This window comes from Enhydra lutris, unplaced genomic scaffold, assembly GCF_002288905.1.
Source record: "Enhydra lutris kenyoni isolate GAN:26980312 unplaced genomic scaffold, ASM228890v2 scaffoldscaffold24, whole genome shotgun sequence".
Classification (NCBI taxonomy): Eukaryota; Metazoa; Chordata; class Mammalia; order Carnivora; family Mustelidae; genus Enhydra; species Enhydra lutris.
The window spans coordinates 8,745,533-8,765,704 of NW_019154108.1; the positions used below are offsets into that span (position 1 = coordinate 8,745,533).

At 42.2% G+C, this 20,172-nt stretch overlaps 1 protein-coding gene across 1 annotated transcript in view; it reads left to right on the forward strand.

Annotated features, from left to right (window-relative positions):
* LOC111150884 (serologically defined colon cancer antigen 8) overlaps window positions 1-20,172 on the forward strand; it is a 259,368-nt gene that overhangs the window by 161,095 nt on the left and 78,101 nt on the right. The window contains exons 14-15 of the mRNA XM_022508562.1: window positions 12,924-13,051; window positions 15,111-15,219. Of these exons, the coding sequence (XP_022364270.1) occupies window positions 12,924-13,051; window positions 15,111-15,219 (237 nt within the window). The remainder of the gene's footprint in view (window positions 1-12,923; window positions 13,052-15,110; window positions 15,220-20,172) is intronic.

Consider the following 20,172-nt stretch of genomic DNA (forward strand, 5'->3'; position numbering starts at 1 on the left):
GTAGACAAAGGAGTAGTTATGCTCTAACCCACACTGTCCAATGGAAATACAGGGAGAGCCACAACGTGCAAGCCATGTATTTAATGAAAAATTTCCAAATAGCCGCATTTTAAAAGGTGAAAAGAAACAGGTGAAATTAATTCTAATAGTTTAGTTAACCCAATACAGAATGTGGTATCATTTCAATCTGTAATCAGTATAAATTAATGAGTTTTTGTTTTTTGTTTTGTTTTGTTTTGTTTTTTCTAAGTCTCCCCAGCCTGGTGTGTATTATTTACACCTCCAGCGCCTCTCACTTCAGCCCAGCCACGTGTCAGGTAGCGGCAGCCACGCGTGGCCAGTGGCTGCTTTAGAACCGTGGCAGTCCTAACACAGTCTTGTGTTCACTGCCCGCAGCTTCCCCTCAGCAGCCAGTCTGGATGCAGTTAGTTTCTCCTGAGCATAAGCCCTGAATTCTATTTCTACAAGAGCTGGAATCTTCCTATAAAAACAAGAAAATCATGTCAACTTTTTCAGTAATTTTGGAGCCAGTAGCCAGGCCCGTCTTTGATTAGTCCTTTTCTGCAGAACTGCCACTTGGAGCAGGAGGGGGAGGAGGACAGAGGAAGCTGCCATTTACTGGTCATTCTTTGCAGAGCAGCTGAGCTCCTAGCCGGCCCAGCAGCCCCGGGCATCAGTTCTCCTTGTCTTAGGAACCCACCTGTGCCTCTACACCTTACAGCTGTTGAAAATAAACTCGACAATGAAATAACTAGATACCAGGCCATTAGTTGCATGTAGACCTTCATCAAATGGTGTTCTGGGCTGGATGTTGCTGGTTGCTTTATATAGATTGTCTCACGGATTCAGACAACATCGTTTCACTAAATGAGAAAATGACTTTAGACTGAGGTCCCTTCCAATGGCACACAGCAAGTGGCTGGCGGGTCAGGTCCCAAATCTAGTCTGTGTGTGTTCAAAGCCCCGATTCATATCCGCTGTACAATACCACTCCTCCCATATGGCTTTTATCAGGAAATTAAGGATTTTTTTTTTTTTTTTTTTTGGTGGGGAAATTTTTTTATTCTTTCTTCCAGCTTGTGAGTCTTTGAGATAATCGTGTGGGTCGTTGCACTTTGACTAGTCGTCTTCTAGGAAACAATAATGAGAATCATAGTGGTACCGATTAGTATTTCTGAACACAGGATATGCTCGTGCTATACTAAGTATATTTTGCATACCACGTCCTGGTATTCCGAAGGAGAGGTACATTATTAACCCCATCACACATTTAAGAAAACGGAGTCGTAGGGTAAGTGACTTGCTTGGGGTGCGCGGCTAGTCAGTGAACACACTGGGACTCTGACGCCAGATCCGGCTGACACCAAGGTATGAGCTCTTAACCTTGGGCTCCTGTGTGCAGATACGTGACCCGGCCCTGCTGGCAGTGGGCTTCCGCGCTGAGGCCTCAAGGCCAAGGGCACATTGTTGCTTTCAGGGGCCCTTCAGGATTTTAGTTGCTTTGATTCCTTTCCTCAGGTCATGAATGCCCCTGTTTTGGGTACACTCAGAACAGGCTACCCTGTAGAAATGCATCTGAATATAGATTTAGAATAGAGGTAGAAGAAGGTCTTCGGGGACAGAAACGGCAGTTCTGCAGCCGCGGGAATGGGGAACGCCGTGGCCTCCTGGCGGCCACAAAGGAAGAAAACCCAACACACACTTTGGCTTCTTAGGAGAAGGAACTTTTCAAAGGTAGGTAAGAGTAGTTGTAAGCCCATGTTCCAAGCCAAATAGAAATCACGTTAAATTATAAAATGACTCCAAGGGAAAATGTTTTCATGAGGAAAATGACCTCAGTCCCGTGGCAGAAACATGCTTCTCTAATTTGAAAGAGGGGGAGTAACATTGGAATGGGAATCCGAACACTTGGGCCCAAGTTAGTTTTCTCTTCTGTAAATATAATTGTGCTTTCCAGCTCCAGAATCCCATGCAGAATTATGGAAAGTTTACGCAGCTCTCAATCAAGTTTAAAAAATGAATGAACTATATTTTTGTTACTAAGCCAAGGTTAGTCAGTTGAAAACAACCCTAATTCATAGGTACAAACATACTGGGTGTTTGACCAAAAACACAGCACTTCAGTAACAATGAAAACTCCACTGTCTTTATTACAGTGTTTCTCAGCTTCCTCAGATTTCTGGTAAACGCAGCCATTTGACCCATAGCTATAAACGGAGATATAAATTAAAAAGTACTTCTAGGGGCGCCTGGGTGGCTCAGTGGGTTGGGGCCTCTGCTTTCGGCTCAGGTCATGGTCCCGGGGTCCTGGGATCGAGCCCCGCGTCAGGCTCTCTGCTCAGCGGAAGGCCTGCTTCTCTTCCTCTCTCTCTGTCTGCCTCTCTGCCTACTTGTGATCTTATTTACTTGTGTCAAGTAAATAAATGAAATCTTTAAAAAAATAATAATAAAAAAAATAAAAACTACTTCTAAGAAACAAAACAAAACAAAACCAAAAAAGCATGGCAGCAACTCTTACAAAATGACCAATGCAAAAAATCAGAAATTAGAAATTAGAAAAATTAGAAGGAGCAGATCATCATTCCATTTGCTCCCTGGATCTTTAGAATAGCATCTGAGATTTTCCATGCAGCAGCTTTGTAACAACAAAGTGCCTTCTGTTTCCAGTCGCTGGTGGTGGGCACCTGAAGGTACAAGGCTGAGCAGTGAGCCCAAGAGCTTCCCAGGAAGGGCAACAGCAGCAGCAGGCAGCCTTCCTCATTTGACATTATGACCTTGACTATCGAGTGGAGTCCATTATATTCGGTATAGTTTGCTCAAGGAAGCAGAGCCGTAATTAGTATATATTTTAGACATCTTTCTACTGCAAATGGTCTGATTTCTGTGGGGCTGCTGCCTGGAAAAATCCTTCCAGGTGGAACGTCTCACCTCCCAACATCCCAGATAAATGAAGCATGACTCTATCAGACTTGGGAAATAAGGTGTGATAAAGTGTATTTAATAATTGTAATTCTTGCTATTACAGCCTATTCCTTAATAAATTTAGTAGCCACGAAGCAGCCAACACATTGCCCATTTAATAATGGATCTGAGAAATAAGCTTCAAAAACATTTTAATAATAGAAACTTTTTCAAGTCAGTGGTATCACAACTTGACAATGATGCCATATCCATTGACAGGGTACAGAAAAGTCATATAACATATACATTGATCCTACTGATGTCCCATCTGAAGTTACTCATCAGAAGGATGAATTATGGGGACTATGGAGATACACTGACATTTTTCGGAGAGGAAAGGCAGGGATGGGCCAAAGTGATCAGTTTGCATAGAAGGGTCAGAGATGGAAAACATGGATATTTTGACGATAGGAAGAAGCAAAGGCAAATTCTTGATCTAATTTATTTTCTGCAGTAGCATATTTGTTTTTATTCTTTGGTCTAGTGAACTGGGCCCATGGTGTCGTGAACTAGAAGAGACTTACATCACTTACGCGTCAGAGACCTCTCAGCTCTGAGATGTTTTAAGGGTGAAAACTGCTGTAATGTGCATTTGGTGGTTGTACAGTGTCAGCATCTACCTATGGTAGCTACCACATCTAGGAAACGACTTCAGAAATTGCTCTTGCTATTGCTGTAGTAATAAGTGCTCTCCCTGCTTCTAATGTTGTCCCTTCCCCATCTGTTCCCCACACTGCAGCCAGAGTGATCTTTCTGAAGCATGAGTGTGATCACAACACTCCCCTGCTTAAAACCCTACGTTGGCTCCCTACTTCCCTCAGGATGAAGTCCTTAAAAATAGCTTCGTGTTCTGGCTCCTGCCTACGTCTTCAGTCTCTTCTTTCTCCAGCCTCTCTCTACCAGCAGCTCGCTTCTACCCTGCAACGTGTCTATACCACCCTTTGGTCGTGCCAAGGCTGTTCGCAGTGTTCCAGAGGCACCTGGGTTTTCGCTCCTCCCCGAATCTTTGCACACGCTGTCCACTTCACTTGTTACAAAATTCTTCTCATTCTTTGGATGGCTTAATTACAACTCATTTTCAGCCTCTCATATTTCAGCTTCCTAAGATCCTCCCTGACTGTACCTCGCCACTCCTGTCCTATCTTCCTGTATGATGGCAGGCCTTCGGCCCTATTTTCCTATTTATTTCCCATTCATTTCAGTTGTTCTTTCTTGTCTGTTTTCTTCACCGTGAATTCTGAAGGCACGGTGGCGGTCTGTGCTTGGCTCAAAGTAGGTGTTTAAGTATTTGTTGAATGGATGAGCAGTAGGAGTCTGACGGAACCTCTCATGGGAGGCAATGCCATGGAATGGAAGTGCCCTGAACTTGAAGCCAGAGGCAGGTGTCGGTTCTAGCTCTGCACTCTGTGTGCTGTTGAGCACATCTCTGAATTCTCTGGGCTTGAGAATTGTCCAGAAATGTCAGGCAAGGTTAACTGTTCCATCTCCCTGCCTTCCGGAATTGTTATGAGGAGTAGAGAGGTCAATGCATTGGAATGTTCTTTGCAAAACAGAAAGCACAGATACGGGGAGGACCCCGAGTTGGTAAGAGTCCATGGTTTTGTCTGAAGTAAATGCGAGTCGCGCGCATGGAAGCAGGCAGTATCTCGTCGAGCACGGCCTCCTTTGCTTGATGGTTAGAGCTTTCAAGTTATTTTGGAGATACTGTAAGAGAACACTTTTGGAGAGCAGATTATTTTTAGGGCTGTTTTTGTTAATTATTTCCTTTCTTTTGTGTTTATTCCTTTGAAAGACGTTGATCTCCTTTCTGTTTCTGCTTCCTTTCCTAGAAGTGACTCATGTTCTAATCTGATAACTCATCTTCCAATGTTGTACTTAAAATTCTGACACACTTTGCAGTGAAGAAAATAGAAATAATTTACTCTAGGAAATATGTATGATGCCATTAGGGGATTTTTGCGTACTTGAGGAAGTAGGGGTTACTGAAAGCTACTCCTCTTGTATTTTTTTTTATCCTGGTTTGTTCTATCCTAGTTTTTCTACGTTTGCTCAGATAGGAGAGCATAGCCCCTGTTAGCAGTAAACAAGTACAGGATTTTGTGTTCTTGTCAAACATGGAAGACATCATGTTGTCTACTAATTTTACTGTTTTTATTTTGTTATTGTCCATACCAGTGTAAAACTGAATCAAATTGTTGGCCAAAGTAGGGATTATCTGATCCTGTTCTCTTCTGATCAGTAGACAGGAGGAAACTTAAACCTGTGTGGAGACTTGGTACTTTCCATCTCCTAGAGTTGCTCATTCATTCATTTGTTCATTCATTCATTCATTTGTTGATTCATTCATTTATTCATTCATCAAATTTCTGTTGACCACACAGCTATATCCCAGGCATCATTCCAGGCTCTTGGGATAAATTAGTGAGCAAAACCAAGGTCTCTGTTTTTTAGGTACTCACCTTCCAGATAAGATACACGTGTCTTGTCTTCTAGGACTTTGTGGCCAGGTTGAGTCCAGAGACGTAGTTGTGCACCTTTCAATGCTTTTTTTTTTTTTTTTTTTAAGATTTTATTTATTATTTGACAGAGAGAGACACAGCAATAGAGGGAACACTAGCAGGGGGGAGTGGGAGAGAGAAAAGCAGGCTTCCCACTGAGCTGGGAGCCCTATGCGGGGCTCAATCCCAGGACCCTGGGATCATGACCCGAGCCCAAGGCAGATGACTGAGCCACCCAGGTGCCCTCCTTTCAGTGCTTTTGTTAAGGCCAATGAATTTTTTTTTTTTTTTAAAGATTTTATTTATTTATTTGAGAGAGAGACAGTGAGAGAGAGCATGAGCGAGGAGAAGGTCAGAGAGAGAAGCAGACTCCCCGCGTAGCCGGGAGCCCGATGCGGGACTCGATCCCGGGACTCCAGGATCATGACCTGAGCCGAAGGCAGTCGTCCAACCAACTGAGCCACCCAGGCGTCCCTAGGCCAATGAATTTCTTTAAGGAGGATACAGCTAACTGATAGTGTCACTGTAGGAGGAAGTGATCCAATAACATATGGGACAAATGGAAAAGGAGAAGGAGAACTATCTTGCAATTTGGCTCTCCAGATGGATATTATAGGTATTAAAAGACACACACTTAGGGTTAATCTAATTATTTCAATGATCTTGTTGTCCTTTTCGCCTTCTCTCATTTCTCTGCACCCCTGATGAACTAGAGATTGAAGTATAAGGATTCGTACTGTGGACTTGAGAGTCAGGTTGGCCTGGATTTCCTGGTTCTGCCCCTTAATAACTAAGAGATTCTGAATAAGTAATATTACCTTTCTTGGCCTTGGTTTCTTCATTTATAAAGTAAGAACAATAAGAAAATCTACCTCAGAGGGTTGGTATGAGGAATAAATGTAAGGCTAACTGTGAAGAGCTTAGCTTATGGTAAGCATTAATAAATAATAACTTACTAAAATTATTAATCCTTTAAGGTAGGATTTTTTTCTGCCCTATTTGAATGAAGAACCCCAAGATTAAATAAAGTTACTTGTCCATGGCCACACAGGTAATAAGAAAGTGAATGCCATTCTTCGACAGCTGTGTGTTTTCTACTGTATTCTATTGCCCCTCAAGATGTAATTTTCCCAGAACAGAGGAAATCAACTGAAAATGGTGTGTATGCATTTGTGTAAAACTGAATAAATAAATAAAAATTAAAATTAAAAAAACACACAAAGCAAACAAAACTGTAAGCAAATATTTAATTCTAGTTCACAGTAGATATGCTTTCTGTAGTAGATCAGCAATTCTGAAAGTACTTTCTGTGTATACTGTGCATGATTGAACAAATGAGTAAACATGTTGAAGATAATGGGAGCCACGTTTCTCACTGTTGAGGAGGAAAGTTATAGTGATGGAAAGAGGGGAACTAGGTTCTATGTATGTTGTTGGATCAGAATTGGAGAGATTGGTGTGAATGTACATGTACTATTAGTATAAACATATTTGGAAAAATACTTATATATTTATACATTTATATGTCTATTCCCATCCTGGTCCTGTCTACTAAGGTGACCTAGGAGCAGACTTCAAGGTAGCAATGTGTACCACCTGATGACAGATCTTGGTTTCTAAATACCATTCTCCACTAAAAGGCAGAAGAGTTCCTTGGACAAAGGCTGATTGCAAGACTGGTACAAAGATAGTACCAGACGAGCCTGAAACATCTTGGTGGGGGTTGAAAGCCAAGAAGTTCATAGGGATAATAGAGATATAGGAAACAGCTTGGAGGGGTTCGCACTGGCCAAATCTAGGATGAGTTGAACAAAAAAAAAAAAAAAAAAAAGACCATAATAGATTACAGACCACTGAGTAAAAAAAGAATCCATGACTCCATGCTAATATCAATGAATTAATAATGGGAGAGAAAGGAAAGCCCGTTCTTATAGCACAATGTCAACTAATAAGTGAGAAAGAATGTTAGAGTTAGAGTAGAAGAGTCACCATTGGATATAAAACTCATAGGTGAGAATTTAATGAGGAATAGGGTAATTATTTGCATGGTCTTAGCACCTCCCAACAAATTACCTATGAATTACAAAGAGGGAAATAATAACTTTATAGTGGAGAAGCTTGGGAGAGACCACCTAACCAGTGTTGTGCCAGGGTTGGCTCATGCTAGCTTATGAAAGCCAACAGTGTGTATTTCTTCCTAACTCCTTGTTCTGTGATGTTACGTTGGTGGCTTGAAACAGGCTGTAATAGAAGCATTTACACTGAAAATTGGTAAACACTGCAAATAAGCAATTTCCCCCCTCTGGGAATCAGTTATTAAACATGTTAATAGCACACCAATGATATTAACCAAGTGATCAAAGAGAATATCGCCAGTGTTGGGACACATGGACATCATGTGTCTTAACTCACAATGACACCCATGCCTTCCTGCTGCTGTTCTCTATAATGCCATCAAGAATGGCTCTCAGCTGGTAAGCATGTTATGCCTCATAATTTTGTCATACCAGTATTCTACTGTCACAGAGCTCTGGGTATTGTACTTTGGAAGGGAAACACCATTTCACCAAAAGGGTTGTATGTTTAATACTCCAACTTCAGCCCTAGTCAAAAGGTAACTAGAATCATGGCATATGGGATTGGTGCCTCAAATCACCACTGCTATAGGCCCCATGCTTGTGTTAGACTTGAAGCCTTTATCATTTCTGTCCTAGACTCATCGATGAACTTTAGGATCATCAGAAACTTTTTTTTTTTTAAAGATTTTATTTATTTATTTGACAGACAGAGATTACAAGTAGGCAGAAAGGCAGGCAGAGAGAGAGGAGGAAGCAGGCTCCCTGCTGAGCAGAGAGCCCGATGCAGGGCTCAATCCCAGGACTCTGGGATCATGACCTGAGCCAAAGGCAGAGGCTTAACCCACTGAGCCACCCAGGCGCCTGGGATCATCAGAAACTTTTAATCCTTCAATGTTGCTATAAAATTTAGAATGTCCTTAAAAAAATCTAATAAGTCATTTTTGCTCTGTGATATGAACATTTTAAAAATAGCAGGATTTAAAATAATAAATGATACAAAAAGTTGAGGATCAAAAACATAGAGTGAATTCTTCAGTCCATTTCTTTAATGGGATGGTAAATATCATTGCAGACATTTTTAGAGACTATAATGAGCCCAAACTGTCATTGGAAAAAAGGAGTGACAGCACCTCTCTGTGTACTTATCCATGTTCGAGGACTGTCCAGTGCTTGTGTACTTCCTTTAACTATTGACTGTCATCAAGAAAACGTGGACATGCCCACATATGGCCACTGGTGATGGTGAATAACTTGGAGAAGACGGTAGATGTTCCTATTCTATTGCCTTTGCTCCTTTTTAAAATCAGCTCTATGGAGGTAAATTTAAATATAATAAAAATCACCAGTTGTAGGTGTGCAAGAAAAAATATTTTGAGAAATATATACAGAGGTGAAACCATCATAATCCTGACACAGAACACTTCTGTCAACCCCAAATGTCCCTCATGCCCCTTCGTTCCCTCACACACACCCCCTGTTCTTAGGTCCTACGGCTCTAGTGTTTACTTTTCTAGAATGTCATGTAAATGAAATCATACAATATGTTTTCAGGTCTGGCTTCTTTAACGGAGCATCCTGCCTTTGAGGCCCACCCGTGTGTGCTACTTACAGTAGCTGTTCCTTTTTATTCCTACAAGTCCAAGTAGCCCCACAAGGCGATACCACCAGTTTAACCAGCTAGTGGTTAGTGGGCATTTAGATTGTTTCCAGCTTTTAGCTATTATGGCTAAATCTTTCAGCCTTGTTTTAACCACAACCAAGAAATTCTTCCTTACTGCCATCGCTTTTATTCCAGTTGATAAAAGACGGCTAACTACAAGTTTGATTAAGCGAGATCGTCAGTGTTCTGAGTGAGAGCTGAAAGGAACCCAGTTGGGGGAGACTAGTACAGCCACCCTTCCTGTTGCTCTCCCACCCAGCTGGCACTGGCCTCTCATTTTCTTTGCTTCGGTAGCTTTCCCCCTTGTAGATTTCTTTTGGTGTGTTCCACCTTCTGCTTCCGATTTTAGCCATTTTGAAGTCCCTGTCGGGAACAAGGGCTCTGCCATATTTATCTCTGTTTGACCCAGTGCCTAGCAGAGTGCCTTTCACATAATAAGAGTTATGATAAATATTAAACGAATTGAATTGGGTTCTTCTCTAATCCCTCCCTTGGATACATAAGTGGTTTTTATTAATTCTTTCAATCCACCATTGCATTGCCTCTGGAGCGCCATAAAATAGGCTTCCCTAAATCAGAATATTTCAAATCCCACCTCTGCCTTCACATCACTTACAATGCAACCTTCGAGCCTGTGTCTTCTTTCAGCTGTAATGTGAGAGGATTTGATTAAACAGATTTGAGATTCCCTTTCAGTTCTAACATTCTAAGGTTTTATAAAAAGCCTACTATGTCAGAAAGAACTTGCGAGGGGAGAAGGCAACACAGAAGGAAAGGGGGCTGGAGGGAGGAAATAGGAAAGTAAAGCTATGCTGTGTTTTTATGCAGTGAAAAAAAATGTTAACTAGACTATAGGTGATCATTCGTACTATGTACAGATATCGAGCCATTATGTTGTACAACTGAGACTAATATGTTATATGTCAATTATACCTCAATTAAAAATTACAAAACAACATGTTTCTTAAATAGAATAAAAATTGGAGAAGCACTCAAGAAACAAAACTCGGTGTATGATACAACATTTGTTGGTATAGCATTGAGTTTTTTTTTAGATTTTATTTATGTATTTGAGAGAGAGCTTGTATACAAGTTGGGTGGGGGGTGGGGAACAGAGAGAGAGGGAGAAGCAGGCTTCCTGGTGAGCAGGGAGCCCAACACAGGGCTCCATCCCAGGACCCCAGGATCATGACTGGATCACCTAGCCTTCTCAGTATGCATTCTTTTTTTTTTTTTTTTAAGATTTTTATTTATTTATTTGACAGACAGAGATCATAAGTAGGCAGAGAGGCAGGCACAGAGAGAGAGAGGGAAGCAGCCTCCCCGCCGAGCGGAGAGCCCAATGTGGGGCTCGATCCCAGGACCCTGCGATCATGACCCGAGCTGAAGGCAGAGGCTTAACCCACTGAGCCACCCAGGTGCCCCACTCAGTAAGCATCCTTTTAAATTGTCTTATTTTATAAGGAGAACTACGATAACGATAGTTATTTTTTCCATAGTCAATTTAGAATATCAGTTATGAGGTAACTTCTCATGCTAAAAATTGATGTTAAGACTGGCAACCCCTTTATGCAAGAGAACCATAGCCCTGGTTTGCAAAGGGTGGCCCCGATTATGGCTGTTGTCCTGATGTGATTAGCAGTAGCGCTCCTTTTCACTCTCCAATGGATGCTGGTTTTGAGCAGTGCACTGTCCAGCTACCTGGTTATTAGTGGTCTCAGAGCCTCACATCTCCCTGCCTGTAACCAGGGGTCTGACCTCGGGGTGGTCCCTCAGTGGAAGAGTCCACAGTGCTCTTTTTAGGCTGATTCCTTGCGCAGCATGGTCTCCAGCTGGCGAAGCCACTAGAACCACTCTCTTCCAGGCACTCTTCTCTTTGACATGTCTGAAAAGTTTTTGCCTCCTCATTCTAGCCTTGAGCAGATTCTCCAGGCTCGGTAAAGACAGCATCTTCCCTTCCCCAATGGCAAGGGTCTAAGAACATCTATTCATTCATTAAGCATTCACTGCCCGCTGCTGGTGTGCCAATCCTGAGCCGGGCTCCGGATTTAGAGAGACAGAGATGACAAGAAGCAGTAAGTCAAGTGTGACAAATGCCGTCTTAGTGGGATGTATTCATTTACAACATATATTAAGGTCATCAAGGAAAGAATACTTAATTTCGGAAAGAATGGAAGGAGAGGGGAGAATTTTGAGCAGACCTTAAAGGAGTAGTGTTCACTGAGCAGAGGGACAGGGGTGGGCGTAGGGGTGCAAGGGAGGAACAGGACGCAGGGGGGAAGCCATCCCAGGAAAACAAAGAGACATATGCAGTGATCCATGGGCAGAAGACGCATGGTGTGACTGGGAAGGCAAAGAGTGGCCTAGTGTATCTGTTGCAATATACCGGTTTGGAACTGAGTGTGGGGGAAGACCCTGGAGCAAGTCCAAGGGGGGGCTGTTATTAGATGCACCAGAAGGGACCTTCTCTCACATTTAGCGTGGACTCTTAATGTTCCGTTTGAGTGAGGTATGGGTATAGATTCCTCCTGAACTTTTATACTACAACATTACCGCATGCGTTGACCAGTTTCAATACAGACTTTCCTTATGTTGCTTTATAATTAGAAGCCAATGAATCGACGCTCCACAGCGGTATGTAGACGACTAGTGATAGCTTTATGGAATTGTTTATTTTTAGTTTGGCAAAGGCAAGGCAGTAAATATCTCAATTAGTAAACTAAAACAGCACGGATGAGAAATGCCCACGAGGAGATAGGAGTTAGAAATAACTAAGTCAGTTAATTAAAGGAAACCCTCGTTTCACTTACCTGTGTTTAGAGTGTAAGGAACCAACCTAATGTGTGGGGGGCGGCCAGTGTCGCTGTCAGAGGCGTGGTCCTGTCTTCTAGCTGTTCAGGCACTTTCTGTCTTTAGGAAACACTTTAGGAGCAGAATGACCCATCTCACTGGGTCGGTCATCCCATCACCACGGGGACCACATCGTCTTGGACTGTGGAATATTCTCATCCTGCAAACGTGCCTCAATGTGAACCAAAGGGGTCTTTTAAGAAGTGCTGGGGGAAGTTACTCGTGCTCGTAGTCAGATTTCTGTTCCCATTACATGGCCTAGTATGTGAAAATGTTTAACGAAAAATGCAGAACCATTTCCCTGCTCCTGGATAGGATCCCCTACATTCTATCTGAGATTCCATTTTAAGTTGGGGAGGAAAAGCAGAGGTGGTCTACAAAGCTGAGTTTCAAGAATTTAAGTTGTGGTGTATTGAACTGTGCCGTTCATAGCACTGCAAGATCTGTAGGAAATATGGACCGTTCAAAAGTTAAAACACGGAATGGTGGCCCGGAATGGTGGCCCAGAATGTTGACAGTCTTACTGAAAAGGAGGTTTGTGTTTTCAGGTTACGAAATACCAGTATTCGGATATCACGATTTCTTGATTTTTAAAGTTGTATCCTTGAATCTGTTTTGATTTATGGCATGTATTAAACACAGCATGAAAGGCCCTTTGGCTCTCCTCCCCCCAGGGGGCCAGGGTGGATGGGGGGATGGTGGGAGGGAAGAGGGAGCTGGGAAGGTGGAGGGGGGGGGGGACAGGGGGTCTGACAAAGATTGTTATCTTCTGCTTCACAATTTACTGCGTTCAGCTCTCCGTGGTCTGTAGGGGAAATGGTGAGGCTCGGTGCGTGTGTAGATTACATTTCTGTCTGTCTCCTCTCTGCTTTGTAGACTGGAAAAAGATAGCATTCAGCAGAGCTTCAGCAACGAAGCAAAGGCCCAAGCCCTTCAGGCCCAGCAAAGAGAGCAGGAGCTGACACAGAAGATACAGCAAATGGAGGCCCAGCACGACAGAACTGGTAGGTGGTAGGAAAGATTAGAGCCTGGGCACTGGCTCACAAGCCAGGCCCACGCCTTACTGTGAAATGACATCAGGAACACCTGTAACCTTTGGCTGGCCGAAGGGAGCAGATGCTAACTACACCGGAGATTCCGAATTACATATTAGTTAGCGTTTAAAAGAGAAAATGGAAAGTATTGCCCACTGTCTGTTGATTTCAGAGTGCTGCTCTCACATCTGTTGCACCATCTGGATTATGAGTTTATTTACCTGTGTTCAAGAAACGTAAAGCTGAGAGAGACCACAACAAAGTAGAAAAACAAAGGGCTTGTTTTTGGCTGGGTTTTCAGGCACACATGTTATATAAAAAAATAGCATCAGAAGCTCTGCGGGAAATGCTCTGAGCTTACAGTGAGAGTCTCCTGAATAGCATTGAACAGTTCCCACAGTACACACATTATAGCTCCTCTAAAAGCCTAATGAGTTTGCTTCAGCATCCAAACTGGAGAAAAGCTTTAGCCATTAATCGGTTCTTAATTCACTGTCGCAGCTGGATGTAATTCAGTGGCTCCAAATTGATATGTTCCTTTATTTAATCTTTGCAGCTTCGAACATTTTTAGCATTTGTATAATTTCCCCACCTCCCCCAGCCCAATCTAGAGTGATGTTTAATCCTTTGCATTCTTCAAGTTCTCAAACCGCTGTGAAAATTCACTAATACAAGGCATTGACCACAGCTGGCAGCTTGGCTAAAAATTGCCATCTTTCATCACATCGGTGCTGTTCCGCAGACGGAGTTGGCCAGTAACTCTTTACCTTTCATTTGAAAGTAAAATGCACTTTTGTTCGAAGCAGGCAGTTCGATGCGTTCAGCTGGAGCGTTCTGTAGCTCCTTTCACTTTCGAGTTGTGTGTTCACAGACAGTGTGAGTCAAAACAAGACTGCGTCAGTCATTATAATTCCACACCGCATACTCTGAGCTGATTGTCCTATTAAAACAAAAGTTTAATTGATCCTGCCTCTTCCAGAAAAGTGTTGCTTAATTTCTAGTGCCTTGATTTATTTTGCTTTGTAGGCTCTATGCTTTTTGCCAGTCAGTGGCTGAAATTGGAAAGAAAGCCTGACACGTAAAGATAATTTTCACATGATCTCGTGCACGCTGTATTTGATGACAGGGTAAAAAAGGGAGTGCTCATCCTATAGGTGAGAAATGGTAGTAACCTCCGTTAAGTCATCCGTTTGCTCATAAAGAGGCAAATGTCATATTGACCCACATGATACCCTCCCGCATTTTCCCAGACTCGGGAGGTGTTTTTCCACTAAAAGGAAGAGGAGGAAATTCTAGGAAAAATTAGTGTTTGCCCCTCCTGCTTGCAGGATTCTAGTGATCAAGGAGTCTTGGGCAGAATCTCTAAGTGCTGTGTGAGAGGATTTAATGGCTAAGACCACCTTAAGAATACTCCTTTTATTTTGCACAAAAATCCCACGCTCTCTTCAATTCTTGACCACATCTTCAGTGATACTCGTACTGTTGACAATGAAATCCAACTTCTAGGGAAAATTTTGTTATTTTACCTTCATAATGAAAGAAGCATATACAAGAGGTGGGGAGAGTGAGATATATGTGGGCAAATACGAGACATAAAGCAAGAATTACAGTATAGAAGAGAGTTCCTCTGTTATTTTAAAGTTGCAAATTATCTAGTTGTGATCATTCTTGACACTGTTTATAGTGAAATTGTCAAAATAAAAATACAATATCGTGCATATTACAAAGACATAAGCATCCATGGCTCCACTTGACATAATCTGACACTTTATCGACACGTTGAAATGTTCCCCCGAGCTGGTATGATTCAAACTGTTTCCGGGGTGTAATTATTAGAAAAATTAATGCTTCCCAAATTTAGTGTCTTGCCAGGTGAGTGGTCCTTGACTTTGAGGACACTGAAATTGACCTAGTGGCTTATAGGAAATAGGTAGTGGTCTTAGAACTTTGACTGGTCTACATATGGAAGCCTTCCAGAGTTACAACCATAAACATCTTATATTGGTGGGGGGTTTATTGTTATTTCTAGAAAATGAACAGTATTCATTGCTGACCTCCCAGAATACATTTTTGATAAAGTTAAAGGAAGAGTGCTGTACATTAGCCAAGAAACTGGAGCAAATCTCTACAAAAAGCAGGTGGGTAATATTATACAATACTTATACAATACTGAGCACTGTTTGTGTGAGTACTGTAATTTTTTTCTTAAAAAAACAGCATTTCCACTATTTGAGGCTGATGGCAACATTAGATATGTGTTGATGTATTTCCTGTGAAAATATTTCCTCTGAATGGACAATTTCTTAATACACACACTTTCTAAAGTGTCCATATAGACAGTAAATAAAACCAAACCATCCTTTCATTCTCCTAAAATTGATTCGTTTTATTAGAACAACTGTCATTCATTTTGTAGGTACACTGCTCTATTTTAAAATACATCAATTGGGATCTTTGTGAATTATTTTCTGCACATTTCCTAATCAGGTTATTTCCATGAATGAATGATTTTATATTCTAAATGATAAGAAGCCTGAGTTCTCATCTCAGCTCTGAGAATAACTGTGTAATCTCAGACAAATTTACTTGACCTGCTTCAACTATGATTTCCTCTTGTAAATGAATGGTATTGGACAGAATCACTTCAAATTGAATTATAAAAGGTGTCACTCATGTAAACAAACCAGATATCAGATGTCCCATTAAAATACAACCCAATGGAAAACTAACCTATAGATCTCTTGTGTATTTTTCTGAATTTCACTTTGATCTACACAGAGCAAGCAGTAGGGCTCAGCAAATAAACTTCTGCCTCAGGTATCCTGTTCAGAAAGAATTCCTAGAGAATCAGAGCATATCCGATCACCCCAAGCTCTGTCTTGGGTTCCTGCATCAATGAGTGGCTTAGCTGTTGGACTCCCCATCCCTGAATCCTTTGGGGAATCACAGGAATGATGAATCCAGTTCTTTTTGCTCACAGGAAAGCAGAGGCTCCTACAAAGCTCCCAGAATGTGCTCTGACATGTGCACCTTCATAGCAAATACTAATTAAAGGTCTTATTTGGGTAGAGAAAAGCTCAGGGTGCCAAAATACCAGATATCTTCAAGAAGTTTGACAAGGAAACCCAAATGATTTTGTCATAGGAGAGACCTTCATAATATACCACCAGTAGTTGCTGCTAACTAGAAATATTTGATTTGCCTCACATAAGCTCAAATCTAAGTAATTCATTAGAAACTAACAAACAAAAAAAAAACCTGGACCATTACAATTTAAGAAAAAACTGCGTTGATCTGGGACTTAAAAGAGTGTCATCTTAAGATCTCTTTGTGATTGACTATTAATTATCTTACTCTCTAAGGAGACATAATTCCGGAAATGGCAGCTTGTAAAGGAGAAGGAGGTGTACTATATGCTCAATATATATTATTTAATTCTTACAACTTGAGACAGGAATTATTATCTTCTTTTACATGTAAGGGAACCAATACTGGCAGTGTTTAAATGGCTGGGAAGTGGGAGAGCTAGAGTTCTAGTATAGATATTTCTAGTTCCAAGGCCTATGATCTTTCTTGTAAGAAGAGTAAGAAGTAAGAATTTTACATCTATTACCAAAGAAAATCCAGGCTGAAGCAGCTATGATGAGAAAGTCTGGAAAAGAAAAAATATTCTTTAAATTCCCATGGGGAAGTAGGCATGCTCGTCGTGTGAGGGTAAGCCTGGGAGCCTGGGTCTGCCTATGCCCTGCATCCTGGGCCCTCTTTCTTCTGCTCTAGATCTGTCCATTTATCCTGGACTGATCTAGTGAGACTGAGCCTCAGCCCCGAGCCCCCTCCCCTTGCTTCAGATTCCTCCAGTTCCTGACCAGCGCTTTGCCGACTGAGCGTGCTTCTGTCTGTCCGATGCGTACCTGGCACACAGTATGTACTTACTAAGTGAATGAAACAAGTTTGGTTTTATCCCTCGTATCCTGACCTGGCTCTGGTCCCAACCTGTTCCTGCGTTGATGACAGGCAGGGTGCAGTGAAAACCACTTTGGAATCCAGAAAGAACTCGGTTCAAATCTTACTCTGCCTCCTGGCCGCATGACCTTGGGTACCATGCTGAATCTCTCCAAACCTCAACTTCTCCATCCCTAAGATATGTATATTTTTGAAATTTATTTTTATTTATTATTTAGAGAGAATATGAAGGTTGGGGGGACGAGGGGCAGAGAGAGGGGGAGAATCTCAAGCAGGCTCCACACTCAGTGTGGAGCCTGACCCTGAGATCATGACCTGAGCCGAAACCAGGAGTCGGATGCTTAACTGACTGAGCCACCCAGGCGCCCCTAAGACATTTCTAAAACCGTGTTGCAGGATTGTTGTGGGGATGAGAAATACTGAGAAATATACAGGTGCACACATATGCATACGCAAAAATGGAAGGCACCTTGCACGGGGTTTGACACACAGGAGCAGAACCACAGCAGATGGCACGGTTTTCAGGGTCTTGACTCGGCCAGTTTGGATTTGACTTTGACCTAGCTATTATTGTCTTTTCCACGGAGGGTCTGAGTGCCATTCTGACAGACATAAAGTCTATATCACAAGGAAAGCCTTTTTAAAGGCAAAGCAGAATCGGGAAATTGTGGGTCCGGTTGTGTTTGGAGTCCTGCTCTGGGATGGCCTGTTTCGTAAATCTGAAGAATTAAAATGGCATCTGCTGCATCTTTGCAAGTTTATCCAAAACAAGGGCAGGCCTAGCCCTTGTAAACACTCAAAAAGTTGTTATTATGGTTAAAATTTTTAAGAGCCCCCGAAGTTTATAAAATACTCATTTTGTGTGTCTCGTGAGACTGTGGTAGATACGATAAACTGATTTTAAGATTGGTCATTTGTTGACTCTTAATTTCTTGTCCACGGAGTCTCTTTTCCCTCTGGCTCCCTCTACGAAAAGGATGACATTTTCAAACTTCGTACAAAATGTGTCATTTGATTTTGACATTACCTTTTGCTTTGAATTCACCTGTATAACTTGAAGGGCCCTGAATGTTTCTTTTTAAATAAAGAGTATAAATTTATGAAGCCCTCTAGAAGCCTTCTGTACACCCTGTACTAAACTTTGGGGATAAATGATTTTTTCCTGTGCTTTGAGGTGAGGAAAATCTTGGAGATTCTTGAGCTTCCTGAAGTGTTATCCTTGTGGAAGTTCAGTGTCCACAATGAAACCTCACGGTAATTTCGAGCCAGCTTTCCCTCAGAATACTACAGTAAAATTTTTCTTCAAAGTGAGTGCATTTATTTTGTTTTACTCAACAATCAAGAACAATTTTTGCGGCTCCCCTTTCCTTACTCGGGACGTTTCTCGAGGACTTCTCCATTATTTATAAGTCCCGGACTAACCGAATGGCTCACACCGTTTATAATAAGCTTTATTCTTTCACTCGCAGATCTGGCCATTTGACCAGAGCCCATGCTGTCCCTAGGAACGCTGACAGCCTGGGCTCACTGTGCGGAAGCTCTGACTCGTTACCCCAGCCTCAGGCTGCCCTGTGCAGGGGTTTAGAAACGGTCCCTCCGGGTGCGCCCGTCATACGTGTTTTCTCCCCAAGTCATGTGCGTGGTATTACGGCAGCGCCCTGAGCTCCCGTTGTCTGCGAGCCCTCCCCAGTGATCAGCCTGGTACTCTCTGCCCGGCGCATTCCACACGGCTTGGGTGGTATCTGTAACTCCAGGGTTCGTGAATGGCACGGCCCAATTTCGAACTAAAAATGAACTGCCGATTCCGTGCATTTGCTAGAGCTGGTTTCTGACCACAAGACGGGACAATTAATTCCGTTTTGCTTTTAATTGGCACCAGGCAGGCACGCTGGCTGATTGTAGTTGACGCTCTCGTAAACTTTAGCTACCCTTTCGTCTTTATTCCCCGGGACCCCAGGGACTTATTACAGTCCTGGGGTTGTTTCTGAGGGTGGTAAGTGGAGCTATTGAAATATCTTTGGTGCAACTGTGATTCCTGTTTATCAAAGTGAGGGAAGTGTTCCCTCTCCGCAGGCGCTTGGATGAATCAGCAGTAAAATGTTTGCAGTGCAGTTTGCAGGGCTGAGACCTCGGCCTGGGAAGAGCTGAGAAGTGATGGGCGCGGGGAGGAGAGAGCCTCTGCCCGCTGCGGGGGCGGGGGGGGGGGGGTGGCAATCAAGCCTGGGCCGGGTTGCAGCCCCTCCGCACTCCGATATTGGAGAGACAGGCCAGCAAGGGAGGACAGAACCCCGGACTACGGGGTGGTTTGCGTCTCTTCTTTCTTTTCCCATCACTGTCACTTTCTGGGTTGCTAGGCTTGCGGATCGATGTCTAACACTGCCCCTTGTGTATCTGTGATTCGCGTTTTGTAATTCAGAGGAACAATGGGAGTCCATTGGGTCTCGTTATATATAATGGTTGGTTTAATTTGGTTCACTTCTATCTTGTTAATTGTAAATTGATCATTAAGATTTGAATTCTAATCTGTCACCAGAGTTGTGGGTATTGAGGCTAGAGCAATGATCCTGGTTTTAATCACTGATGATGAGAAACAAATTTTATAATTTTGGTACATATTGCAGTTCATATATTTTAACACTGTATTTTATGGTGTTATAAATATTGTTAAATGACTTTTAGTGTAGTTTTACTGTGTGGACTATAATGTATAAATTATATTACTGTTTTGGCAACAGTCAGTATCCAACTGTGTGAGTTTAATTGAAGTAAAGAACACACACCCGGCTGAACTATTTTTTTCCCCCCGCATGTTTAGACGATGTTAGGTTGGGATGCTACAAAAATTATATTCTACAAGGAGAGACTCGTACTGGCCTCTGCTAATTGTCACCAAAAACCAAGTGAGAATCTAAAAGAATAAAAAAGTAAGGGGTTAGGTTTTCCCTTAAAAAAAGCAATTATCTCTGTAATCCTAATTGTAGTAGTAAAATATTATACTTGGTGCAAGTGCCATCACACAGTGTAACGGGTATATAAAAATGCAGGGAGAAGTTCATGCTTCTGTGAAGCCAGAAATTACCTACATTTTCTATAAAAATGGGTTAGAGACAATTATTTTTTTATATGAC